The 21552-nt window shown below is 37.5% G+C and overlaps 1 protein-coding gene across 2 annotated transcripts; it reads right to left on the bottom strand.

Moving 5' to 3' along the window:
- Positions 1 to 243: 243 nt before the first annotated feature.
- On the bottom strand, positions 244 to 21093 carry CARNMT1 (carnosine N-methyltransferase 1). 2 transcript variants are annotated; one of them, XM_035558555.2, is made up of 8 exons: positions 20715 to 21093; positions 17450 to 17645; positions 16274 to 16437; positions 10251 to 10391; positions 6048 to 6226; positions 4180 to 4293; positions 3216 to 3319; positions 244 to 1364 (listed from the first exon to the last, which is right to left on the bottom strand). In XM_035558555.2, exons 1-8 carry the CDS (start codon positions 21044 to 21046, stop codon positions 1338 to 1340), a joined length of 1257 nt encoding a protein of 418 aa, XP_035414448.1. In that variant the 5' UTR covers positions 21047 to 21093; the 3' UTR covers positions 244 to 1337. The 2 variants fall into 2 exon arrangements, with proteins under 2 accessions (XP_035414448.1, XP_035414447.1); XM_035558554.2 differs by having other exon boundaries at positions 244 to 2923; positions 20715 to 21092.
- Between the last annotated feature and the right edge of the window lie 459 nt (positions 21094 to 21552).

Below are 21552 nucleotides of genomic sequence, written 5' to 3'. Positions count from 1 at the left end.
CCTCACAGGCCCCGCCCCCGCGGCTTCACGCGGCGCTTCCGCCCGGCTGCTGCGCCCCGCCCCCCGGGAGGCAACGGCCCCAGCGCGTGGTGCTTCGGAGCGCAACGTCCCGTCCGGCCGTTGGGCACGTCACAAACAGCAAGCGAAGGACGCCAGGCTTCCCCCTCTTACCCTCCTGAGCCTCATATGAATAAAAACACACTCAACATGTCAAACTTACTCCCCATAAAGAATTAATAACGCTGAAGGTTATGCAGCGTTTTATTTTACACTCAATACCACGTACAGTTTAATAGTGACCTAAATTGTCTCGGCTCCTGCTGACAAACAGCTTAAGCGTTTTTTCTCCCCTGCGTACACAACTGAGGAAGAGTTTGATCACATTGAATAACACACAATTATCCCCATCAATAAAACACAAATGATGAATTGTAAGAACTCATAAATAGGACCGCAGGTAAAACACTAACTCATACAACTTACTCACAACATTATTCGGCTTCCAACTGTTAATGCAGCTGTTATACATAGAAGGAAAACAATGGGGGAAAATTGGCATTTTCCAAGCGAGAAATAGAAGCACATCACTATATACATGACAAAAGTAAATAAAAACATTTCCTAAACCAATGAAAAAATGGCACTTGTGACAATGTGCTGTTGCAAAGAATAAAACCGACAGAACAAAGGACACCGACATTCAACCAGAATGCAAGAGTTCAGTTGCTTAGTTGTAAAAAACACCACACTTCAAGTGTAACTAAAGACTGGTTAAGAGGCAGAAATTGGGCAATATTACAGGTGTAGCTACTCAACAACTGCATAATCAACATTCATCTAACTTTGTCTGATTTCAAAGAACTTATTCAAGGAAAACCAAATAAAATATTAATCACATTTTATCTAAGGGAAAAAAAAGTCAAAATGAAGGTACAGCATCACCAGAAATTGAAGTCCATTCATTAAACAGAGTAAATAGTACAATAAGAAAATGAAAGTAACTGAAGACTTTTTCTTTCTTTCTTTTAAAGGTGCTCAAGGGTTTTTCTTTTAATCTACTTGTAATAGCCGTGTTTCAGCTTTAAACATCGTTCTTGAGCAGGGTTGATTAATGAAGTTAAATCTTGGTGGTACAGCGTAGGAAGAAGAGAGAGTTTGTTTAAGTAAAGCTCTAACTGAAAACTTCTGTAGTCCAGAAGCCTTTGCTCTCAATAAGGATTCTGACCAGAAAGAGGCATAGTATTGGAACATCCAAGGTCACTCTCTTTCATATGCAGTGTTGAAAGTATTAAAAAAAAAAAAAAAAGTTGTGTTTTTCCTCCATGCAAACTTTCGGCTTAGAAATGAAGGCACAAATGTCCGGCCTTAATAGGAAAAATCCATTAGTTAATAATGGAACTATTAAAGTGATTATGACATCATCCTGCAAAAAGGGACTAGAAATAATGGAAAGCATTTAAACAAGTTATTGTCCAGTGCTATTACGTCCAAATACTAAAAACAGCCTTGATTCCTTACTACAAGCTTCTTACATTTTAAAGAAAGTTCTGAGTAAGGATGAAGGTTGGTACTGAAATAACCAACACATTAGGAAAACAAATGGCTACCATGACACTTCCTCTCAGTACAGTAATTATTAATGTTTTCTCATTTATATAACTTGAGCGACAGAAGATTCAGCTTTTCTTGTATGAAGATTCAGCCAGGATAAATATCCACCAAAGCCTCGTTAGCCAGAAAAAAAGTTAGGATAAGGAACCAAGAAGTAAGCCAGGGTAGCATGGGTAAAGTGCCTAAAGCTACAAGGAAATTGTCTGCCAATTGTCCTGCATATGCTGACTAAGATAATGAAGCCATGAGGTTACAGTACATTATTTTTCACTAGTAACTTTTTTTTTCCTTTGAGAAAGAAGGATTTTTTTCTGTCACAAGATATATGGCATGGATAACTCAGCTTTGTTATTATCTTTAAGAAAGAGAAGAGCTTTCTGTTAGTTACACCTTTAAAACTTTGGCTTAAGCAGGAAGTGGGTGACTCAAAAATCAATTTTTAAGACTGCAAATCATCCAATATTTCAATTTCAACACTAAGAGACTAATCAGAACTGGTTTATTCCTGAACTGAGGTTAGTATACTGCTTTCCTGTTACATGCTGCTCTTCTTCACTCGGTTCTCCACTTTCACAGAGTATTTCAAACTGCCTACCAATTCTGTGTGTCAATAAAACTGTTAACACTGGTGCAGGCCAAAATTAGAATTTTTAACAATAGTCTACTTCCTTCCTATTTTTTGTTCTACAGAGAACACTGTAACAGTTCTGTTGGTTATTATATCTGTCCAGAATCATTATCACTTTTCAACCATTTCAGATTTTGTAATTTTAAATGTATGTTTAAAAATACTTTTCTAAACATGACACAGAAAGTACATTAAGTACCTCCAGACAGAGAAAAAAGGAAATCACTATGGGTCTGAGAAAAATGAGGCAGCAGATACGGAAAACTAGCCCGATCCTGGTGAACATTAAGTATTATACCCAAGAAAACGTTTTTGTTTTTAAATTCATTCCAAAGCATAAAGACAGTGTATGCAAACATTTCCTCCTCCATTTTCACTATAGTATAAATATGCATGGCATAGTACATGTCTGGATAGCAACATAGATATTAAGAAAATAGACACTATCTAAATCTTATTAGGAATAAGAAGGCACCACTGATTTGAGGTTGTGTCCAGACATCACATCACTCAGTCCATTTTCCTTTTGATTCTAGCATTCAAGCCAACATTTTTTTTCTGACTAACCTATTTAAACCACTCCTATTCTGGTTTTCTCACCACAAACAACACACATTCATAGTAGTATTTCATCATGGAGAGTTCATTCACAGTGTAAGTTGACAGTACAGATTCTTTTTCCACCTGGAAAAAAAAAGCTCAAGTTTTCAAAACACCCTCTCTTCAAGCACTATAAAAGTTTCTCTTAGTATGAAAGAAAATGCTATATATTTACTACCCACTGATTTTTAAGTCCATCTATATACACTTTTCAACAAATGATGAATGTAAATTTGCAACACAATTACACACATTTACCTCTCCTAAAAGTTATTAGTCTGTGGCATTAGCTTGAACTAACTTTAAGGTAAAAAATTATTGAAGGAGTTTGACCGGTCTCTACAAATAGTACTTAGTCCGAACTGTATCTTCTTACCTCTATATGGAATCCATACTGCAGTATAACATTTTTTATATCCTCGTAGCTTAATTCTATAGAAAGCTCATTTGCCAAGTTTTCAAAGTGGTAAAGTAGAGGACCTACAGTACAGAGATACAATGAAAACGCTATAAAAAGACAAACTTCTTTAAAATCAAAAGCACATGCTGAAAGCGTGAAGAATGCTAATACCCAGACTCACTAAATTCAAACATGCTGCTATTACTCAAGTATAATTCTTATAATAAATTTCAGAATCAGGGCAAAATTAAAACCAAATAGTTCAACTGCTTATTCAAGAATGAAGTCTCCTATGCCACCAAACTATGTTTTCTGTATCCTAAACTTTCCTCCCTTCTAGCACCATTGCTGTCCATACAAAAGAGAAGGCGGGACAGCTGTGGTCTACTCAAGAGCTACGCTCACTATGACTGATCAGTGACTGACACGAGTTTCTACCATACAAACTATACAAATGTCTCTCTCTGTCATACTACACAAATGTCTGAGTTTTGTCTCCTAGTCCCTCACCATGGGAGACCTAATAATTTAAGTTTGTATTCTTTCAAACTAAGGCATCCATAAATCTCATTCCCAAACCTTCTACTTCGGAGAATTAATTAGATAACTGACTAAGAAAAAAATTCAAGGATCTCTACAGGCAGAACAAGTTTTATTTTCCTAGGAAAATAGCAAGAAGAATACAGGACACTACACTACTTCTCTATTTAACATCATGTGTTGACTTGTTTTTGACTAACAAACATTTGGACACATGCTGAACACAGTATTATCTTATCTGAGATAATTTGGAAGCCATATGTTTTTAGCTCCACAGAGTCTTCAATACAGACATGTTCATTCCACTACTACTTTCAAGTACTGGATGCCTAGTACTTGTGAGCAAAATGTGAGCAAACAGAAGTCAGGGGTTGCAGGAAGAAAGGTTGGTCACACTTGCCTACATTTATCCATATTCCTCCAGGCTTTAGTATTTTCCATATAGTATCAATATAATCGATAACATTATGTGCCGTATCGATGAAAAAGCAAGTTGCTATGCAGTCCCAAGTATCTGTGCAAGAAGAACAGATTGTATAGATTAAAATTGTCTCTTCCTCTGTAAAAATTCTTCATTTAACACTAATGTTTGTTTACACACACAGGATTTCCTTTAACTAATATAACAGTTGAACACTTTTCATTCAGTTTACAAGTAAACTTTAGTTTATAAGAAACTAAGTGTGAAACGTTTTGTTCTATGCTGAAGACATTTCAGCTTAGACTTCTGCAGTCTACATACATATATATACACACACAACTTCTAGAATATCGTACACACATATTCATTAATTATGCATTTTGTAATTCATTCATATACTGTAAAATATAAGAATCATATAACATCCGAAGTTAGAATGGACCTACGAGGGACCACCCAAAAATCAGACCTTGTCTGAGAGTGTTGTAACATTATAACATGTTTTATATAAATGAAAACCCAAGCATCCCATTACTCACTCACCTGTCCTAAGAACCTCATTACCAAACTGTTAAAATACAAATGCAAAAATATCCAGTGATTTTGGGCCTTTCTAGATATATTAATATCTAGAAGAATACTAGCCTGTACACTAGGCTGTACTTCCACAAATCACATAGCTTTAAAACATGCGCATATTTCTCCATTTATTATTTATTAGCAAAATTTAGCAAGCAGGATCTTTCAAGAACTACCTTTTAAAGCATCAGTCTCCCTGTCTGTCTCTAAAAGTACACCTGAATTTGTAAATTTTAAACTTCTGAAATATTAAAAAAAATAAAAATCTCGATTTATTTACAGCAATAGATACTGTAATATAAGACCACATCTTCACAAAAGCAGACAACTGTAAGGAAGGCAACCTGCAAGAAAATACCTGGAAGGCTACCTATGCAAAAAAAAGGTTGATTAAAAACTATTTTATTCTGGTGAAAAACTGCTATAGGAATAAAAAGGATGGAGAGCTGAAGCCAGAAAACAGATATACTAAGAGATAATCCAATACTGTGTGAGGAAAAGAATAGTAAAAGCTATTTAAGCTTACTATATAAGCTTACTTCATGTTTTCTTATTATTTACTCTACCAACTCTGGAAGTGTTAATATACATACAAAAGAAGTGGGTAATTGCTATCTTTGATTAAATCTTGAATATGTAACTGGTAGAGGAAGTATTAAATAAGGTCATCTGCAGGTTAATCCAATAAGAGGTTAGTCACAGAAGCTGCAATGAGGACAGCACAACTAACCTGATATCACAAGAAAAAATATTGGTATTTGTACTAACGTAAGTTTCAATCTTTGCTCCTTATCAACCCCATACCACTTCTCTGAAATAGTATTAAGTATTACAAGTATATATACTTATACATAATGCTTATATGTATATCCAATAAGTATCTATTTGCTTTTACAATAGAAAACAAATCAATACGAAATACTCGTCTTTATATGTTTTACACTGAAGAAGAAAATGGACTCATTATATTGTTCTTTGAAACACCATTTTTCTAAACCAAGTAAATTTTTCCTAAATACTCCCATGTTGTCTTTTTCTGAAAGAGATGACTGCAACAACCATCTGTTATGTTAGGATGTCTTTTTTTTTTTAATAATCAAAAAGAAAGAAAAAGCTGATTTGGAATAAAAAAAATCTTGCTACACCTAGCGCTTCTTCCTTAATGCTTGTACATACAGTTCTGTTCTATTTATAATGATTTCTTAACTGCCCCATAACAAATACTCTGAAGATAAAGCTACACGGATCTAAAGGATGCTTTTACTCACTGCACTCAGAGTAAATTTCTTGAAAATCCCCTGCCGTCATAGAGAAGTTTGAACCAGAAGGAAGACTGTGAGGATCAACATCAGGGAAATAAATTGGACGTATCTGATCAGCAGATCTTCTGTTATTGCTAAACTGATGAATCCAGGGATAAAGCTTACATGAGTTAACTTCAGAACATCTGCAAAATATAGAAACGAGAACAATTCAGTTTCAATGAATTACTTACGTATTATCTAGAAATGCAGGTGACAAACTTTCAACATGCATTGTTGTTTTACTGATGAAAAAACCACGTCTCTAAAGCTAGAGGTTTTCTAAAGCACTTACCTAGTTCATAACATTTCAGACAGTTCATCCATTTATGAACAGAACAGAACGCCAGTCTGACACACAACCACAAGTTGGTGCCACACAGTTGGCATGACACAGTAACTACCTTTTGTTCTCTTTTTCTTTTCTCCTTTTTACCATTTTTATCATATTTTCCACTGAAAACTAGTACGATTCCTTCCTTGTAATTAATGAAATTTGTGATTTGGTATATGTAGTAAAGCTAAGCCTTTTTTTTTCCTGTTTAAAAAAAGAGCAACATTAGTTGCTTATTTTCACTTTCCTTGGGAACACTGGTTCTAATCTGGCTTTTCTGGCTTTTCTGAACCATAGCCATATGGGTTTTGAAAACAAAAAAGCATTTTTCAGATGCTAACTGAAAGCATGCGTTTAAATTTAAAAAATAATAATCCTATTTTGCAAAGTGTAATAGCTTTGTGCTAGATGTCACTAAATTAGTAGTATCTGGAGTGTTGCAGTTATGCTATAAGCATATGCTAAGTATGTTGTAAAACAGAATTTGCGGGTTGACATGACCAATTAAGTGAATATCTATTTTTGAAAGTGATAGTAGCATAAAAGCATAGAAATAAACTTTTCCCACAGTCCTGCAAAATCAGAATTTAATTTAAAAAATGAAGAATTTTTCTTTCCCTGTGCATCACTGAATTTTGCAGTCAAGCTCACTTACAAAGGCCATGTTACACACACATAGCTAAATATTCAGAGAGAACAAAGGACACATCTGTCCCATAAAAAACATAAATATCTTTGTATTGGAAGCAGTCTTACCATGTTATAGAAAATGCACTCTAGGCTGGTAGATAGGAAACATCTGTGGCAAAGACTTTGAAATAAAAGGTCTTACTTGCTCCATAATATCATATTTAATTTTATCAATAAAAAACCACAGAACTCCTGTGTTATGAGCAGCAGTATACAGAGCTCATTAACTGTTTCCATACATAATAGATATATAAATATCAGATTTATGCAGTCAATCAAAGAAAACAATTAGGCATAAAGCCCTGATAACATGGGCACCATTTTCTTAAAGACATTTCTGGTTTGGTTGACAAAAAAAAAAAGTTGGCCAACTGCATTAACTATTTCAGCATTCTCCATGGGCTCACAGTCAATTTGTATTAACCTCAGAATATTTTTATGTAACAATGAAATTTTCCAAAAAGCAAGGTAAAGATGAGGTATAAGTAAATCAGAAAGGAAAATGTTCCTGAGCTATAAGGGAAAACACACCTCCCAGTACTTTTTTTCAGCACTAAGTATTTTCATGCAGACTTCCCAATAGTTTCATAAGGAAGTATCAATTTAATATAAGACACAAATCCCTGTCCATAGTCATGCTTGAAAACTCTCCTTTGCACTTCAGCTAAGTACTGCAGTCCTTTAAAACTCCATCCTTTCAACACAAGGTGTTACTGAAGTTAACAGCTTTAACTAAGACTATGATGCATTTTGTTTCTTTCCAAGTAGGGGCAGGTAATTTTTACTGTGCAACATTCAGTCTAAAAATACTGCTCTGCAAAAGATAGCTAGGTCCAATCTTACTTTCAACCACTGATTTCAAAATAAAATCTTGAACTGTTTTCATTCTAAGGCATTCATGGACATGCAATAGATACAATTTATTTCAAATATTCACAGTGACCACTGTTAGGCATTGATGCACTTTCTATGTACAATGCTATGAAATCTCATCCACAGTGAGAAAATCTCACAACTTCAGAGAATTAAGTTTTGTATATATGTTAAAAATCAGCTGTTATCACTCTTCATACAGAAGACTTAAGCTGCTGTATCACGTCTAGAAGTCCACTGTAGAAGTTGGCTTGATACTCAAGGCAGTATTTTGTTTTCCCAAAAATAAACTAAGGTCAGACAGAGGAAGAACGCAGATTCAAACTGTAAGCATACAATAGCAAAATCCTCAATTTTATCAACTGAAAACAAAACTTAATTAAATTTAGATTGTAGTTAAAGGCTAATCTGCAAATTTCTCAAGATCCTTCTTACCCATCCTTAACTATTATGTTCAGCTCATATTGACCATTGCTGTTTCTTCCAGTTTCAGGAAGGCAAACACATCCATTTCAGAAGGCTAACTAGGAACAGACAATTAAGACCAGATCTAAGTTCTCCGATGTCCCTAAAAACTTCCTAGCAGACATCTGATCAGCTAGTTAATGCAAAGACCCTGATCACATCTGGCAGAAAGGAATCAACTGAAATGACTGAAATTTAGTCAGCTTAGCAGTTATCTGTATTCTCTTTCATGCTAATAAGAAAACTTGTAACCGACAACTCACCCAGCAAAGGTGAAGATTACAGAAGCTGAGCAAAACTCAGTTTGGCTGTATAAAAACTAATACTGTTAGCAAGTTTAAGACACATATTTAGCAAAATGGTGTGTATTTTATATAAATAGTAAATATCACATAAGTGTCAGATGTTAAGAATTATTACTATTGCAAACTAAATATACTTTCAGAAGAATTCCACATATGAAGATGCCATATTTAAGGTAGATGAAAAACATGTCATAGGTTTGAACCAATATGACAGCTCACTGGTGCTCCTAAGCATGGTAAATGGATAATTTTATACCACTTTGTATTGCTTCAAACACTCTATAGAGCTAAGATCCAAAAGGGCTGTAAAGCTAGGTAGGAGGAGGAGGACGACGTAAATTTCTTTCAGTAGCTGCAAGGTATTAAATCAGCTCAGCTGTAACATACAATTGCAGATGACAGTCATTTGAGAATAATGTAAGAAAAAAAGAGTAAATATATTCTTAGCAACTAGCTATTTTCATTGCAGTGACTACCACTGTTTTAACCAGATGTGCAACAGACAAGAAACAGTGTTTGCCGCCAGCCCCCCCCCGCCCTTTTCTTCTTTGAAGAGTAAGCTATAACAAATTTGGTATCATCACAGTCTGTGGAGGACAATCACTGTCTACAAACAGGGCTCAAAATATCATGACAATATAGAATACAAGTTCAGGTGTTTTCATCAGAGAAGAGATTCAGACTGAAGAATCAGCAAACTGTATACTTGGTCTCTGAACTGGCTACAAACTCACCAGGAATACAACAAAACCCAGTCCTCTTTCATATATCCAGACTTCCTACCCTCAATCTTAGAGGAACGGCTGCATTCAGTGCCTTGTTTCTTCTCTAAAAAGCTCCTTATAAGTAATTTCCATTGCAAGTGACAGAAAACCAAATACTAAAATGTACTTCAGATTAAGCCTACGTAGTGAAATTTATTAATTCAAATTTATAGCATTAGTATAATTGTACAACTATTAACTGTAACATTTTAGCTGTTGTCCAGCAACAGAACTTGCTTACGAAGCTACGTTTGCATAGCAGTTTTTCATTTAGAAACAGTGTCTACGATCTCAGTATGGAACGTGACATTGTAAGAGGTTTCCTCTGCTACTAAACACCACAACTAAATATCATGCATAGTTAGTCCCTATTTGAAACCTGTGAGATAGGTGTGCTTTTTCTTTCAGAAACAGACGTGAAATAAAAACCGTAACACTCAAGATTACACAGGAAATCTGTGATAGAATCCAGACATTTTAAGTTTCATAACTTAAAACCCATGCTCCCTGATGTAATCTTAATGACTTACCTATTTAACTCAGATACGTTTCTCTTCACCCAATTATCCCACTGATTATTTTCATCAAGACATTCTAAGAAATGGTTGCTTGCATCCTGTGTTATGAATTACAAACCTATTCTTTTGAGTTTTATTTATTCAACTTTCTCATTTATAATTTTGCCTCACTCATTCATACCTGTAAGTTTTGACCAGAAAGTAAAACATAAGCTATGTACCTGTTGAGTACAAAGTTAGAAGAAAAGAGCATAAAGAGGCTCCATTCGTTTCCTTGGCAAGCATAACCGAGCCTAGCTATTTCCCACGCCAATCTACCTAGCCCAGCACCAGGTACCAGGATATTGACTTTGGAGAAATCCCTGCAACAGAACAAAAACAACAGTTAAATCTTTATCTGATACTTCTTAATAAAACTTACAGAGGCTCAGTCAAACATTTTTCCCATATATTTAGATATTATAAATATTTCCTGTATGATTTTACTTCTTAAAGGCAAATGGAGCTAGTTCATGTCAGATCAGTTAATTTACAGTCAAAATAACTCATAGAAAATGACACAAAAGAACATAAGCAACCCTTATTGAATAAAGTGCATAATTACAAAACAAAATACTTCTTTTGAAAACTTTTAGTTATCAAACTAAAACAATCGCCTAAGTGAATTGCAGGAAGGAAGACCATGATTATATATCACCATTTCTTTTTCTGTGGTGCCCACTGATAGCTCCTAAATATTATGGAAATCTTCTTAATATTGCATTGAAAAATAAACAAGCATTTTGATGTCAGCAAAACTTCCATGATCTGATGAGCAAATCAGACTGCAAACTTACAAGTAGCTACCTTCTCAGCAACTACGGGTGTTAAATGTGCTCTTCACCAACTCCACTCCAGTCAATACAGTTCACCAACTGGTGAATGCTGTTCACCAACTCCAATCCAGTGACACAGGATTTCCTAAACCAAAGTACAACACAGCTCTCTACCTCTTTCCTGTAACTAGACATCTATTTTCTAGACTAGACTATACTAGACTATACTAGACTATACTATATACTAGACTATACTAGACTAGACTATACATTTCCTGTAACCAGACATCATCTGAAGAATACTGGAAGATGTCCAGCACTGTGTGGTTACCAAGAGATTTAGAAAACCCCCTCCCATCTTCCAAGTCCAATAGCTAATAAAATAGAAGAACTAAGAATCTAAAACCTTTTCCTCCTCCAGGCAGAAATGCAGTACACACGTATTCTAATCGGTATATTTGCATCACAACGCAATCAAACCTGCACTACTGAAGCAAAAACACTCTCACACAAAGCTGAAAAGATACGCCATCTAAAAATCATTTTCCAGTTTCAGTCCTGAAAAAAGACTTTTTAATTTCATATACCAAAAACACTAGTTCACCTTCTCTTTTGCATGTTACCTTCAAAGACAAACATACATGTACGTATATATGCAACTATGTGAAGGAAGCCACAATAAACATTTCAAAGAGTACGATGAAGAAAGCAAAATACAAAGCCTCTTACTATTTAAAAATTCAGGATGCCAGAAAGGGTTCAAAAGACCTTGTATGCTGCGTAATCACGAAGATGAGTCTGGGAGGTACGTAAATTCTAAAAAGCAGTATATGAATGTGATGACCCTAACACAGGAGTAAGTACTATCCTTGTCTAAAGGCCGCACAAACTAACAAAGCAGTTTTAACGGTGCCTTTTGGTGTACAGCTTAATCATGTAACCAGTGAATCCTTCCAAACTGAAAAATCACGTATTCTTGCATTCCTGATTTTCATTCCAGTATACATACAGATATTTTGTTTTCTAATTATCGAGAAACAGGAAGCCAAGACTTTGCTATTATTTTAGAGTACTTCTGTGAAGTAACAATTCTCCTTACCTCTCTCCTAGATGAAAAACCTAAAGCTAACCATAAGCTAGCTATGAAGTCTTACGCCACTTCCAAGAATATATTCCATTAATCAAAAAAGGCATTTTTTCTTAAAACAACCTAATGAAAAGTGTTGTACAGGCGTAATTACAGCTTATAATTCAACATTTATTTATTCATCCAAAAAAATATTCATCCAAAGATATAGCCCCAAACAGACAAGTAAGCTGATTTTTAATTCCAAGCAATTTACCTGTACCTTTTTTCCTTTTTTAAATAATATAAAGTTTTTGCATTTCTGAACTAGTTTCCCAAATTCCCTCTCTAGAAAACAGTTGATTTTAACTGCACTTTCCTTTGCACTTTTATTAAGGGAGTAAAGTCTAATTTAATTTCTACCTGTAGTCTTTGCTTCAATTGCTAGCGACTGATGCTGGCCACCAACTTCATTTCAGTATACAGAACACAAAAAAAACAAACATAAAATCTGAGTCCAAGAGCATTGACATTAGTATTCCAAAACAGTTCAAGAGCATTTTTTTGATCTCTCATCCAGTAAATTAGGTATACATCAAACTCATATTTAAAAAATAGTGAGCATCGAAAGTGTTCTGATATCAAAAAAGTGCTCAAATACCTTTTGTTAATCAAGATTTAAATGGAATTACTAGTGACAAACTGTGATGAATTAAAAAAAAAAAAAAAGAAGGCATGAAACCAGTGGTAGTAGGAACACTCCAATGCCCTATACTATTTTTAAACCACTAACACTAAATATTTAACCGCATGGAAACAATTTTCTTAACGGCTGAATAGTCATAAGACAACTAAAGAAGCAAGAAAAACCTGCCTTCCTATGGTAGATATGCAATTGCAGCAACAGCACAGATCATAAAAAGACATAACCCCAGACTGTGATAACTGACAGTAACAACCAACAGTGATCCACAGTCAAACTAGCCTTGAACTAGCAAGCAGTAGCAGGCTTTCTAAGACACAAGTGTGGTACTGGTCAGAAACATAAAATGGGTACCTAACACGCTTAAAAACCTGTGGGGTACTAAGAGAGAACTATTGCTAACCTACTGGGATGTGGGGCTGACAGACGAGGAAGAGGTCTAACATTGGACTGCTTGGATCAACTATTGATCCTGCAGCAACCTCTCAGATAGAGGACAAATACTGGAAACAACTACAATCTCTCATGTGATTATTGTACTGCATTTTGCAGTGTGATATATCATCAGTTTTTAAAAGTTCAATGCTATTAATGAAGATTTAAACTGGGTATCATTTTTAAGGGGAAAACTATATATGTTAAAAAGAGGTCAATTGCACTTTAACAAAACAAAAAGGTGGTGTTGAAGCAGTAAACTGAGGTTAAGCAAAAAAAAAAAATTAGCATGTGCAAACAGAAACCTTTTTCATAAGAAACACTGAAATTCAATGTTATCTAATGATAAGGAGGGATCAGAAATATACAGCCTGTAGAGAGAAGGTCGATGGAAACACTGGCAAAGAATCACACTGTGGGATTCAGACTCATTCTTCACTGGTGTCTTATCTGCAATATTTGTAAATTTAGACAGTGAACACATCCAGTTCTCAGTATTTTTCATTCTTTTACTGTAGTCTAATTTCAGAGTATTTTTTTTAAATACAACTCCTTTTCAAATAACATACTGAATAATGAAGTTAGCTAAAAAGTAAAATCACTTGAAAAGCAACTCTTCTTCAAAGTTGTTAGTTTAGGCTTACACACTTCCACAGACTTCAGTGGATTTACATGCATCTGGAGTAACACTGAAGATAACCCTTGCTCTTAAATCCAATGTTTAAAGCAAAGTTTCAGCTAAATCACAGATCTGGATTAAAAACCCTAGGTGGACAGATGTATTTTATGTTAAATAAAATTGTATAAAGCAGAAGCTTTAAAGTCACTAAATTGTGTCAGAGTGCATGCAAAAAGCCCTTAGGACTAAGAATTAAAATTAAATTAATTTCCCCAAATTAACGGGAAACTAAACACTGGCCACACTTCTGAGCTGTCCTGACAGTATCTTGAAAATAAAGTAAATTGCTGAACTAGAAAATACATTTAAATTTCAAGTTACAGCTGGTTTCAGAGGCCAAGTTAATGAATAGAAGCTTGGAGAAAATACCTAAGCCATGGAAATTTATCTACTAATTTAAAGGTTAACCATTTCTTTGGTTCCTTTCTGACAAGAAATTGGATCATAATGTCCTTTCACATAAGTAGAAATGTTAACAGCAGAAAAAAAAAAAACAAAGGCGATGCCAAAAAGGAGGATGCTTACTTAGATTTTCAACTTTATCTTTCCCCATAAAAACACTTTAACAATCACATTCCATCAAGAAATAAAAATGTTTTACTATTTTCTCCTACAGAAAACAGTGATCATAGTTCATTCAGGTCTAAGAAATTCAGATGGGTTCATTAAAAGGCAGATAATTCTGCGAGCTGAAACATATGATGAAATTCCAACATAATTAATGCAGGAAACCTACTGCTTCTTCAGGAAGAGTTTTATCTAATGGAACTTCACTTCAAACTGCCTTGTTGATGCTAGTAACATTTTCTGTACTAAGCAGAAAGAAGGAATTACTTCTGAAGAGGAACAAAAGGCAGAAACAGCTTTTACCTTCTGATTTTAGTTTTAGATGACAGTCTTGTCAGAGGACTGGACTGAAACAAAAGATAACAGTAATTCCTACTCAAAAGAGTGTTCAAATTTACAGCTGCTTTCAATCACTGCTCACATCTCTTCCACATCCCAGAAGAGCAAGCATATAAAGCACCTTACCACTTCCATCGCCTATCAACAGAACTGAAGCAGGCGAGACTTGCAGAGAATAGCAACTACACAACACCTACATGCATGAAGCAAATCACATTTGGACAGTTTCAAAAATTTATATCCCTTTTTCATGTAACTCTAGCGTAAGGAACCAATACAAATGATGTTGACCAGAAGCAGAATATACAAGTCCAATGAAGCCATTAAAAAAAAATAAGAGATTGACTGTAGGGACAGTCTCTCTAAACTATTTGTTCTCCATCTTTTTCACTGCAAGATACATCCAGGCAAATCTGCTTTGATTACCAAGTGCCAACACAATTACAGGAAGTTCACATGAAATATCTGAAGTGATACATCCACCCTGAAATAAGTTGGCCAAAAGCAAAAGAGAAACCAAGCAATCTGCCTGGTGTTGCCATTTGATTATACCAGATTCCACTCCATGTTCTGCTATCGCTAAGTGAAAACTAAACAATAGCTAGTGCAAAGTATATAACTTGGTACAACTGCGTTATTAGTAACCTCTGAGAAAGAATATCCACAATTAACAGCCAGCTAAATCAAAAGCTTAGTTCTGGCCTATTATATTTTATAAATACAAAGCTAACAAATTTTACCGTTACAAGTTTAAACTGAAATGTACTTTCTGGCTAAATGGCAGAATCATTAACTACGCAATTCTTACAGCAGCTGTTTCTTCCTAGCTTCCACCAGCACACTACTACTTAAATTTATGTAAAAGAAACCACACATTACTATTTAGGCAGTGTGCATTGCTTTCTGTTTGTTTTTTTTTTTAAACATGCCAACACAGTTACAAAGGTGCCAAAACAAGTGCAGCAGTTTTTATAAAACTGGTAACTTCTGTTTGAAACTAAGGCTAGAAATACATAACTGTAATAAAACTATATAGGAGGTTACAAGACTTCTTTCTTCCTTTCACCTTCCAGGACAAAGTGCAATTCTCATACTTGCTGCTGTCACAAGTGTCTTTCCCTTTATCAAGCCTGTCTGAATTTAAGCAGCTTTTGGACTGTGCACTTAGTCACATGGTCTGAAATTTTGGGTAGACCTGTGTGGAGCCAGGAGTTGGACTTGATGATCCTTATGGGTCCCTTCCAGCTTGGGATATTCTATGATTCCATGATTCTGTGATCTGCAGCATGCACACTGAGAATCTACTAACCTGCAAACACGACCTCACTGAGCACAACTGAATTAACTTCATGACCTTCTAAGGTCTATTACTTGAAAAGTGAACAGAATACAATCAGTTGTATCAAGCCACAGGAAAAAAAAAATCCTGGCTTACTATTTGTGAAGTTTAAGATCTTGCTCTTTTCAATATGTTCTATTAAGAACAAACTCTCTTGATTAAACAGTAAATTCCACATTCACAGCAATTTCTATACCTTTAAATTCAAACTTTTCATTACTCCATAAAAACTTTCTTAGATTTGTGCAACAGTGAATTACCACATTAAAAAAAAAAAAAAAAGAATCTTAAACACTATTACCATCTTTCTTTTGGAAAGTTCTTTACAATTTCACTAATGATTGGCTGGTAGCAGGAATCTCTCTCAGGCTTTCCTTCTTCGCTCCAGTCTCTCACAAATTGTTTCAAGGTGGATTTCAATTTATCCATATCAAACGTTGAAGCTGGTGTAATCTTCCCTCTTCCCTGATTAAAGTGGGGAAAAAAAAAAGTTAATGGAAAAATGCATCAAATATCCTTAGCCTTGAAGAATAAAAAGTTAATCATAAACAGACAAATGTCATGCTGTAACAGCTGTTGAGAGTTTTAGCTGACAAAGAAGTCTTTCACTTCTGAGGCCAGTGCTTATATCCAGACTAGAACACTAAATGAATTGAGTTTGGTGGTCTCAGTGAGGCACCCAGAGAGTAGGTTCTTCCACATCACAAAAGCAATAAATAGTATGGCACAGCAGAGCACAGCTCATAGTCCTTATTCATGAAAGGACCAGGGTTTAGCTAGCGCAAAGGCTGAACTGCTTACCCTGAGATGATGATCTCTTTAGGTACTAATGAGGCAGCACTGAGAAGCTCACACCAGAGCTGCCCATTACTGTACCTTGCCTGTAGATACCAAAAAGGACTTCAGTTTCCATCTCTGCCACTCTTTTAACCCTGAATGCAAATTTTTTTTTTTATATAGATGCCACACTGAAAAAGCAGATAAATAGTTAAAAAGTTTTACAGGTGATAACATTCAGAATATTTGGCCTAACTAAAACTGTAACTGATTTAGGATGCCATAATATAAAAGAACCTACAGAAAAACAGAGAATGCCATTTATGCTGTACATAGTTAACTGAAATATTAACTTTAAAATGTAACTAGGGTAGAGCTAGAACCCTGGAGCAAAAAAAGGGTTTGTTTAGTTTTTCTTAAAAAATAAATAAATCAGTGATTACTGTCATTTGCCAGATTCACAATTAGTTTTTGTAAGAGGAACTACAAATACTAACAACATTGTTTTCTTAACATCAGCTCTACAAGATGTTTAAGATAAGAGTAAGAAAATGTAAGCAGTCAGGAATTCATAGAGGAGAAAGCAAAGAGGGCAAAAGTTAAGAAAGCTGGAGATCTAAAGGCATGATAAACAAATGTAGAAAATCCCAAGGCATACAGAATTTAATTTTGTAGTATGAAAAAGTCCATTTTAACATACGTCTTCTCCATATTCTTTGTTTTCAAACATATGAACGCAGTCATTCACAATGGTATGTAGTATTTCTTGATTATGATCGATGCATTTCCGAATCTTGTCAAGGTGAGGAAGGAATTGAGGAAGAAGACACTGTTGGTTAGCTGGGAGAGATTTAAACTGCCTCTCTGTTCTGTTCACTCGTTCACGCATATTCGTTCTAAAAAGCAAAAAGTTTAAGGTCTTTAGAAATCAGCAGAAATAAATGCACCAAGAGCAAGTAATTCATTCTAAGCTACACCGGTTAGAGTTATTAATTTATTTAAACTTAGAAAATTTACAGACAATGAACTGCTTACTAGAGAACAAGTTTTCAGGAAATTTTTAGGCAAAATGTTTGTTTTAAGCACTAGTTCTACATCATTATCATTTTAACATCTTACAGTTTAGGATGACCATTATTTTATTCTTACCATCCCATCACCCTTGCTAGCACAGGTGATCACTACCTTAATATATGGATTAACAAAATTTAATGAACAACCAAAAATAGCTATAATGTTTCCCAAATCCAATTTAAATTGAATGAAGCAGCTGAATTATGTGGTAACCTTTGGAATAAAAAGAGCTGGTTACGGAGTAAGAATAGGTATCCTCAAAATCAATTGCTTCTGAAGGAGCCATAAAAGTGAAGACTAGACGTCGACGCAGTTCTGGTATGCCAACTAAGATACTAAACTACCTTAACAACATATTCCCACAAGTATGAGTACTGTGAATTTGATGTAACCAATATGAACTAAACATAACTCTTCCTTTTCCCAAAGTAACAATTTCACAAAAAAAGGTTAAGCTGCTGCCAAGAGAAAGAGGATTTATTATTATTGTTTTTTTCTTCCCTTTCCTTTTTCTTCCTTCTCCTAACCTGAACAGTTTAAGTTTAACACCATGTGACAGTTCTGGCACTCATCAGGCCTGCCATAAAGCTGGTTTGACTTGCTAACTGTGAAGAGAGCTCTATAGGATAGCTCTATTTGATTTCTGACAGTTTAGTAAGTCAAGCTGGCTAAGCACAGGGTCATAGCAACTCTGGGAGGGAGAGGCTGTGATGCCAGGTCAAGGGAGATTGCCCCTTTTGGCAGGAGCAAATCATTTTATTGAGTTAAGCCATCTTGCCGTTTCTCAAACTTTCGTGTCATCGTACTGCCGTAGAGTTGAGAACTAGCAATCAGAGACGGCAAGGTACTGACTTGCTTTTGACTGGGTTAGAGTTAATTTTCCCTACAGCAGCTCATATAGCGCCGTATCTTGGATTTGTCACCAAAACAGTGTTGATAACACACAGATGTTTTAGCTGTTGCTTGTTTGCATCACGGCTTTCTTTCTCATGCTGCCCCACCAGCGAGGAGGCTAGAGGTACACAAGAAGCTTGGAGGGGACACAACCAGGACAGCTGGCCCAGACTGGCCAAAAGGATATCCCCTACCATACGATGCTATGGTCAGCAATGAAAGTTGGGTAAAAGGAGGAGGAAAGGGAGGTATTCACAGTTATAGCACCTGCCTTCCCCAGTAGCTATTACATGTGATGAAGCTCCGCTTTCCTGGAACTGGGTAAACATCTCTCTGGTCATGGGAAGTCATGAATGCATTGTTTATTTTGCTTTGCATGGTTACACAGCTTTTGCTTTACCTATTAACTGTCTGCATCTCAACCCATGAGTTTTCTCTCTTTTACCCCTTCCTCTCTTTTCTCAATTATGCTGTGGGAGAGTGAGCAAGCCACTGTGTGGGGCTCAGCTGCCCACAACAGGTGTAGCTGCTATGATTTTAGTTGCGACCTCGGACTGGAAATTTGACCAGTTAATGTTTCCAACATTTCATTTATACTACTGAAAGTGTTCATTTTAATATATACACAGGGTTTACGTGACATTTAAAAAATAAAGTAGAAAAGATCAGTAAGAAAAATAAACTGATCCTCTATATAAAACACGTCTCATTATCAATATCTGTTGGATGCTTTGTCAGTAATGTCCTTTGAATCATTCTCCATCCTTTTAATGACGAGTTGACACCTGTTAGCAGAATGAATAATTCACTGAAATCAGAAGAACTACATGGGATTAATTTAGGTCCGTATGTCTGCTAACCTTAATCTGGACTGAACTGAAAACGTGTTTTTGCCTCGTTCATACGGGTGCTTCCACACAAATAATTTTTAACTACCAACATATGTAATTCCACTTAAAGTCAGATTTATTTCTCTGAAGCAGAATTTATTCAATTCCTACAGTAGAATTTGAGTCATATCCTTTCATTACACTTTCCTACTGAAATTGAAGGATTCAAAAGCAACCCAGAATCATAACTTGAGCATGAGGTTGACAGGGATGTTCCTGCTTTCTGAGGCCAGAAGATACAGTTACATCACTGACATCAGTAAATGACAGCTGTCTGTTATTAGAGAATTCTGTACAGAGAAAAAATCCAAGGTGTCATCCAGTCCAACCTCCTGCTCAAACATAAATCCTGGAAAACAAAAAAATCCATGATACAGAAATAATAAGCAAAAAAAAATACTTAAAATGTCGCTTACTCATCCGAAAAACCTAACTGTCACTTAAAAGTTCTGGGTATGCTTGTCTGACATCAACAAAAAGCAGTTCAGTGCATAATAATGACTCAGGTGACGGTCTGTCAGCTGGAGTATACAATATGCAGCATAGCTACGTCCTAAATCTACTTCTAAAGCCTAAAGTAACATAAAAGGGTTTACCAAAATACTAAAGACGAGTGGACTTTTTCAGCCAGTCCCACCCCTTTTCTCTGTCATTGGAATGAGTTGTTATCCCTTCACTGAAGTTGGTTATTTCCGACTTTTATCTCATTCCTAAAGGCCCAATGAACCCTTTTTTTTTTTTGACTGATCAAATGTTTAGAGAGCTAAGCTTATTAGAAAATGGCATCCATTAGCCCTATTACGAGGGCTCATCTGCCGTACAAATTAACAAATCTTTCGGAAATTTCTCCAGTGAGGAAAGCATCCTTTTCGCCTCTTTGAGGGCAGGGCCCTTCTGAACGCTTCACAAACCGTTTTGGCGTTTCATCTGAGACGAGGCGACCTTCCGGACCCTCGCTCCAGGCGTTTTGCCGTGTGTTTGTTTAAACGTTAAGCCCTGTCGCCGACAAAGCCCCCGGGACGGCTCTGCGCGCACCCACGGACGCGAGGGCCGGGCCGGTCGGTGGGGTAGGGGGTCCGCCCGCAGCACCCCCGCGGTGCCGGTTACCCGTAGTATCGGAAGGCGTTGATGATCCTGCGGAAGTGCTCCCGCTCCATGCGCTCCTCCTCCGCCTCCTCCTCCGCCCGGGCCGCCGCCGCCAGCGCTCTGGGCTCGTGCGGCTGCCGCCGCCGCCGCTCGTCGCCGCGCTCGGCCGCCCGCTCGGCCTGCCGCTCGCCGCCCGCGCCCTCCGCCGGCCACGGCAGCTGCTCGCGCTCCTCCTCGTGGCCCCGCCGCAGCCCCCTGCGCATAGCCTTGGCGGGCGGGTCCCTCTCGCCCCGGGGCGGCGGCGGCGGCAGCGCCGGCTGCGCTTTGCGGGACACGGCGCACGCGGCCGACATCCCCCCGCCGCCCGCCCGCAACGGTCGCGCACGGGCGCTCGCTTCCGGCGAGGGGCGGCCCCGCGGCGAGCGCCGGCCCAGGGGGAGTATCGCGAGAGCAGGCGCGGCGCCGTGACAGGAGGGGAGAGGAGGGGCGCGGCGGCTGGCGCAGGCGTGGTGCTGCCGGCGGGCGGTGCCGCCCAGCACTACAGGGAGGGGCCCGCCGTTTGCCTGGGGGGAGGGGTGTGCCACGGGCACTCCGTCCTCTCGGAGCGCTGCTGCCGCACGGCTCCGTACCACGGGGTCCATCCCTCCCCCAGGAGCAAACTGCTCCAGCACGGGTCCCCCACGGGTGGGCGGCAGCTCCCCCCAGAGCCCCTGCTCCTGCGTGGGCTCCTCTCCACGGGCTGCAGCTCCGGCCTGGGGCCTGCTCCTGCGGGGGCTCTCCATGGGCCGCAGCCTCCTCCAGGCCACATCCACCTGCTCCACCGGGGGTTCCTCCACGGGCTGCAGTGTGGAGATCTGCT

Source organism: Cygnus atratus, chromosome Z (assembly GCF_013377495.2).
Source record: "Cygnus atratus isolate AKBS03 ecotype Queensland, Australia chromosome Z, CAtr_DNAZoo_HiC_assembly, whole genome shotgun sequence".
In the NCBI taxonomy this organism is placed as follows: Eukaryota; Metazoa; Chordata; class Aves; order Anseriformes; family Anatidae; genus Cygnus; species Cygnus atratus.
Note: the sequence above shows the minus strand (reverse complement) of the source record. Positions and strands in the feature narration are given on the sequence as shown.

What these genes read in the sequence shown, in the direction of transcription:
- CARNMT1 (XM_035558554.2), bottom strand. Translation starts at nt 21,046, where the DNA reads ATGTCGGCCGCGTGCGCCGTGTCCCGCAAAGCGCAGCCGGCGCTGCCG. An exon ending in TCTAACTTTGTACTCAACAG is followed by an intron (nt 6,227 to 10,250) that starts GTACATAGCTTA and finishes TATATTTTGCAG; the next exon opens with ATGTTCTGAAGTTAACTCAT. An exon ending in AGAAATTTACTCTGAGTGCA is followed by an intron (nt 4,294 to 6,047) that starts GTGAGTAAAAGC and finishes CTTCTTGCACAG; the next exon opens with ATACTTGGGACTGCATAGCA.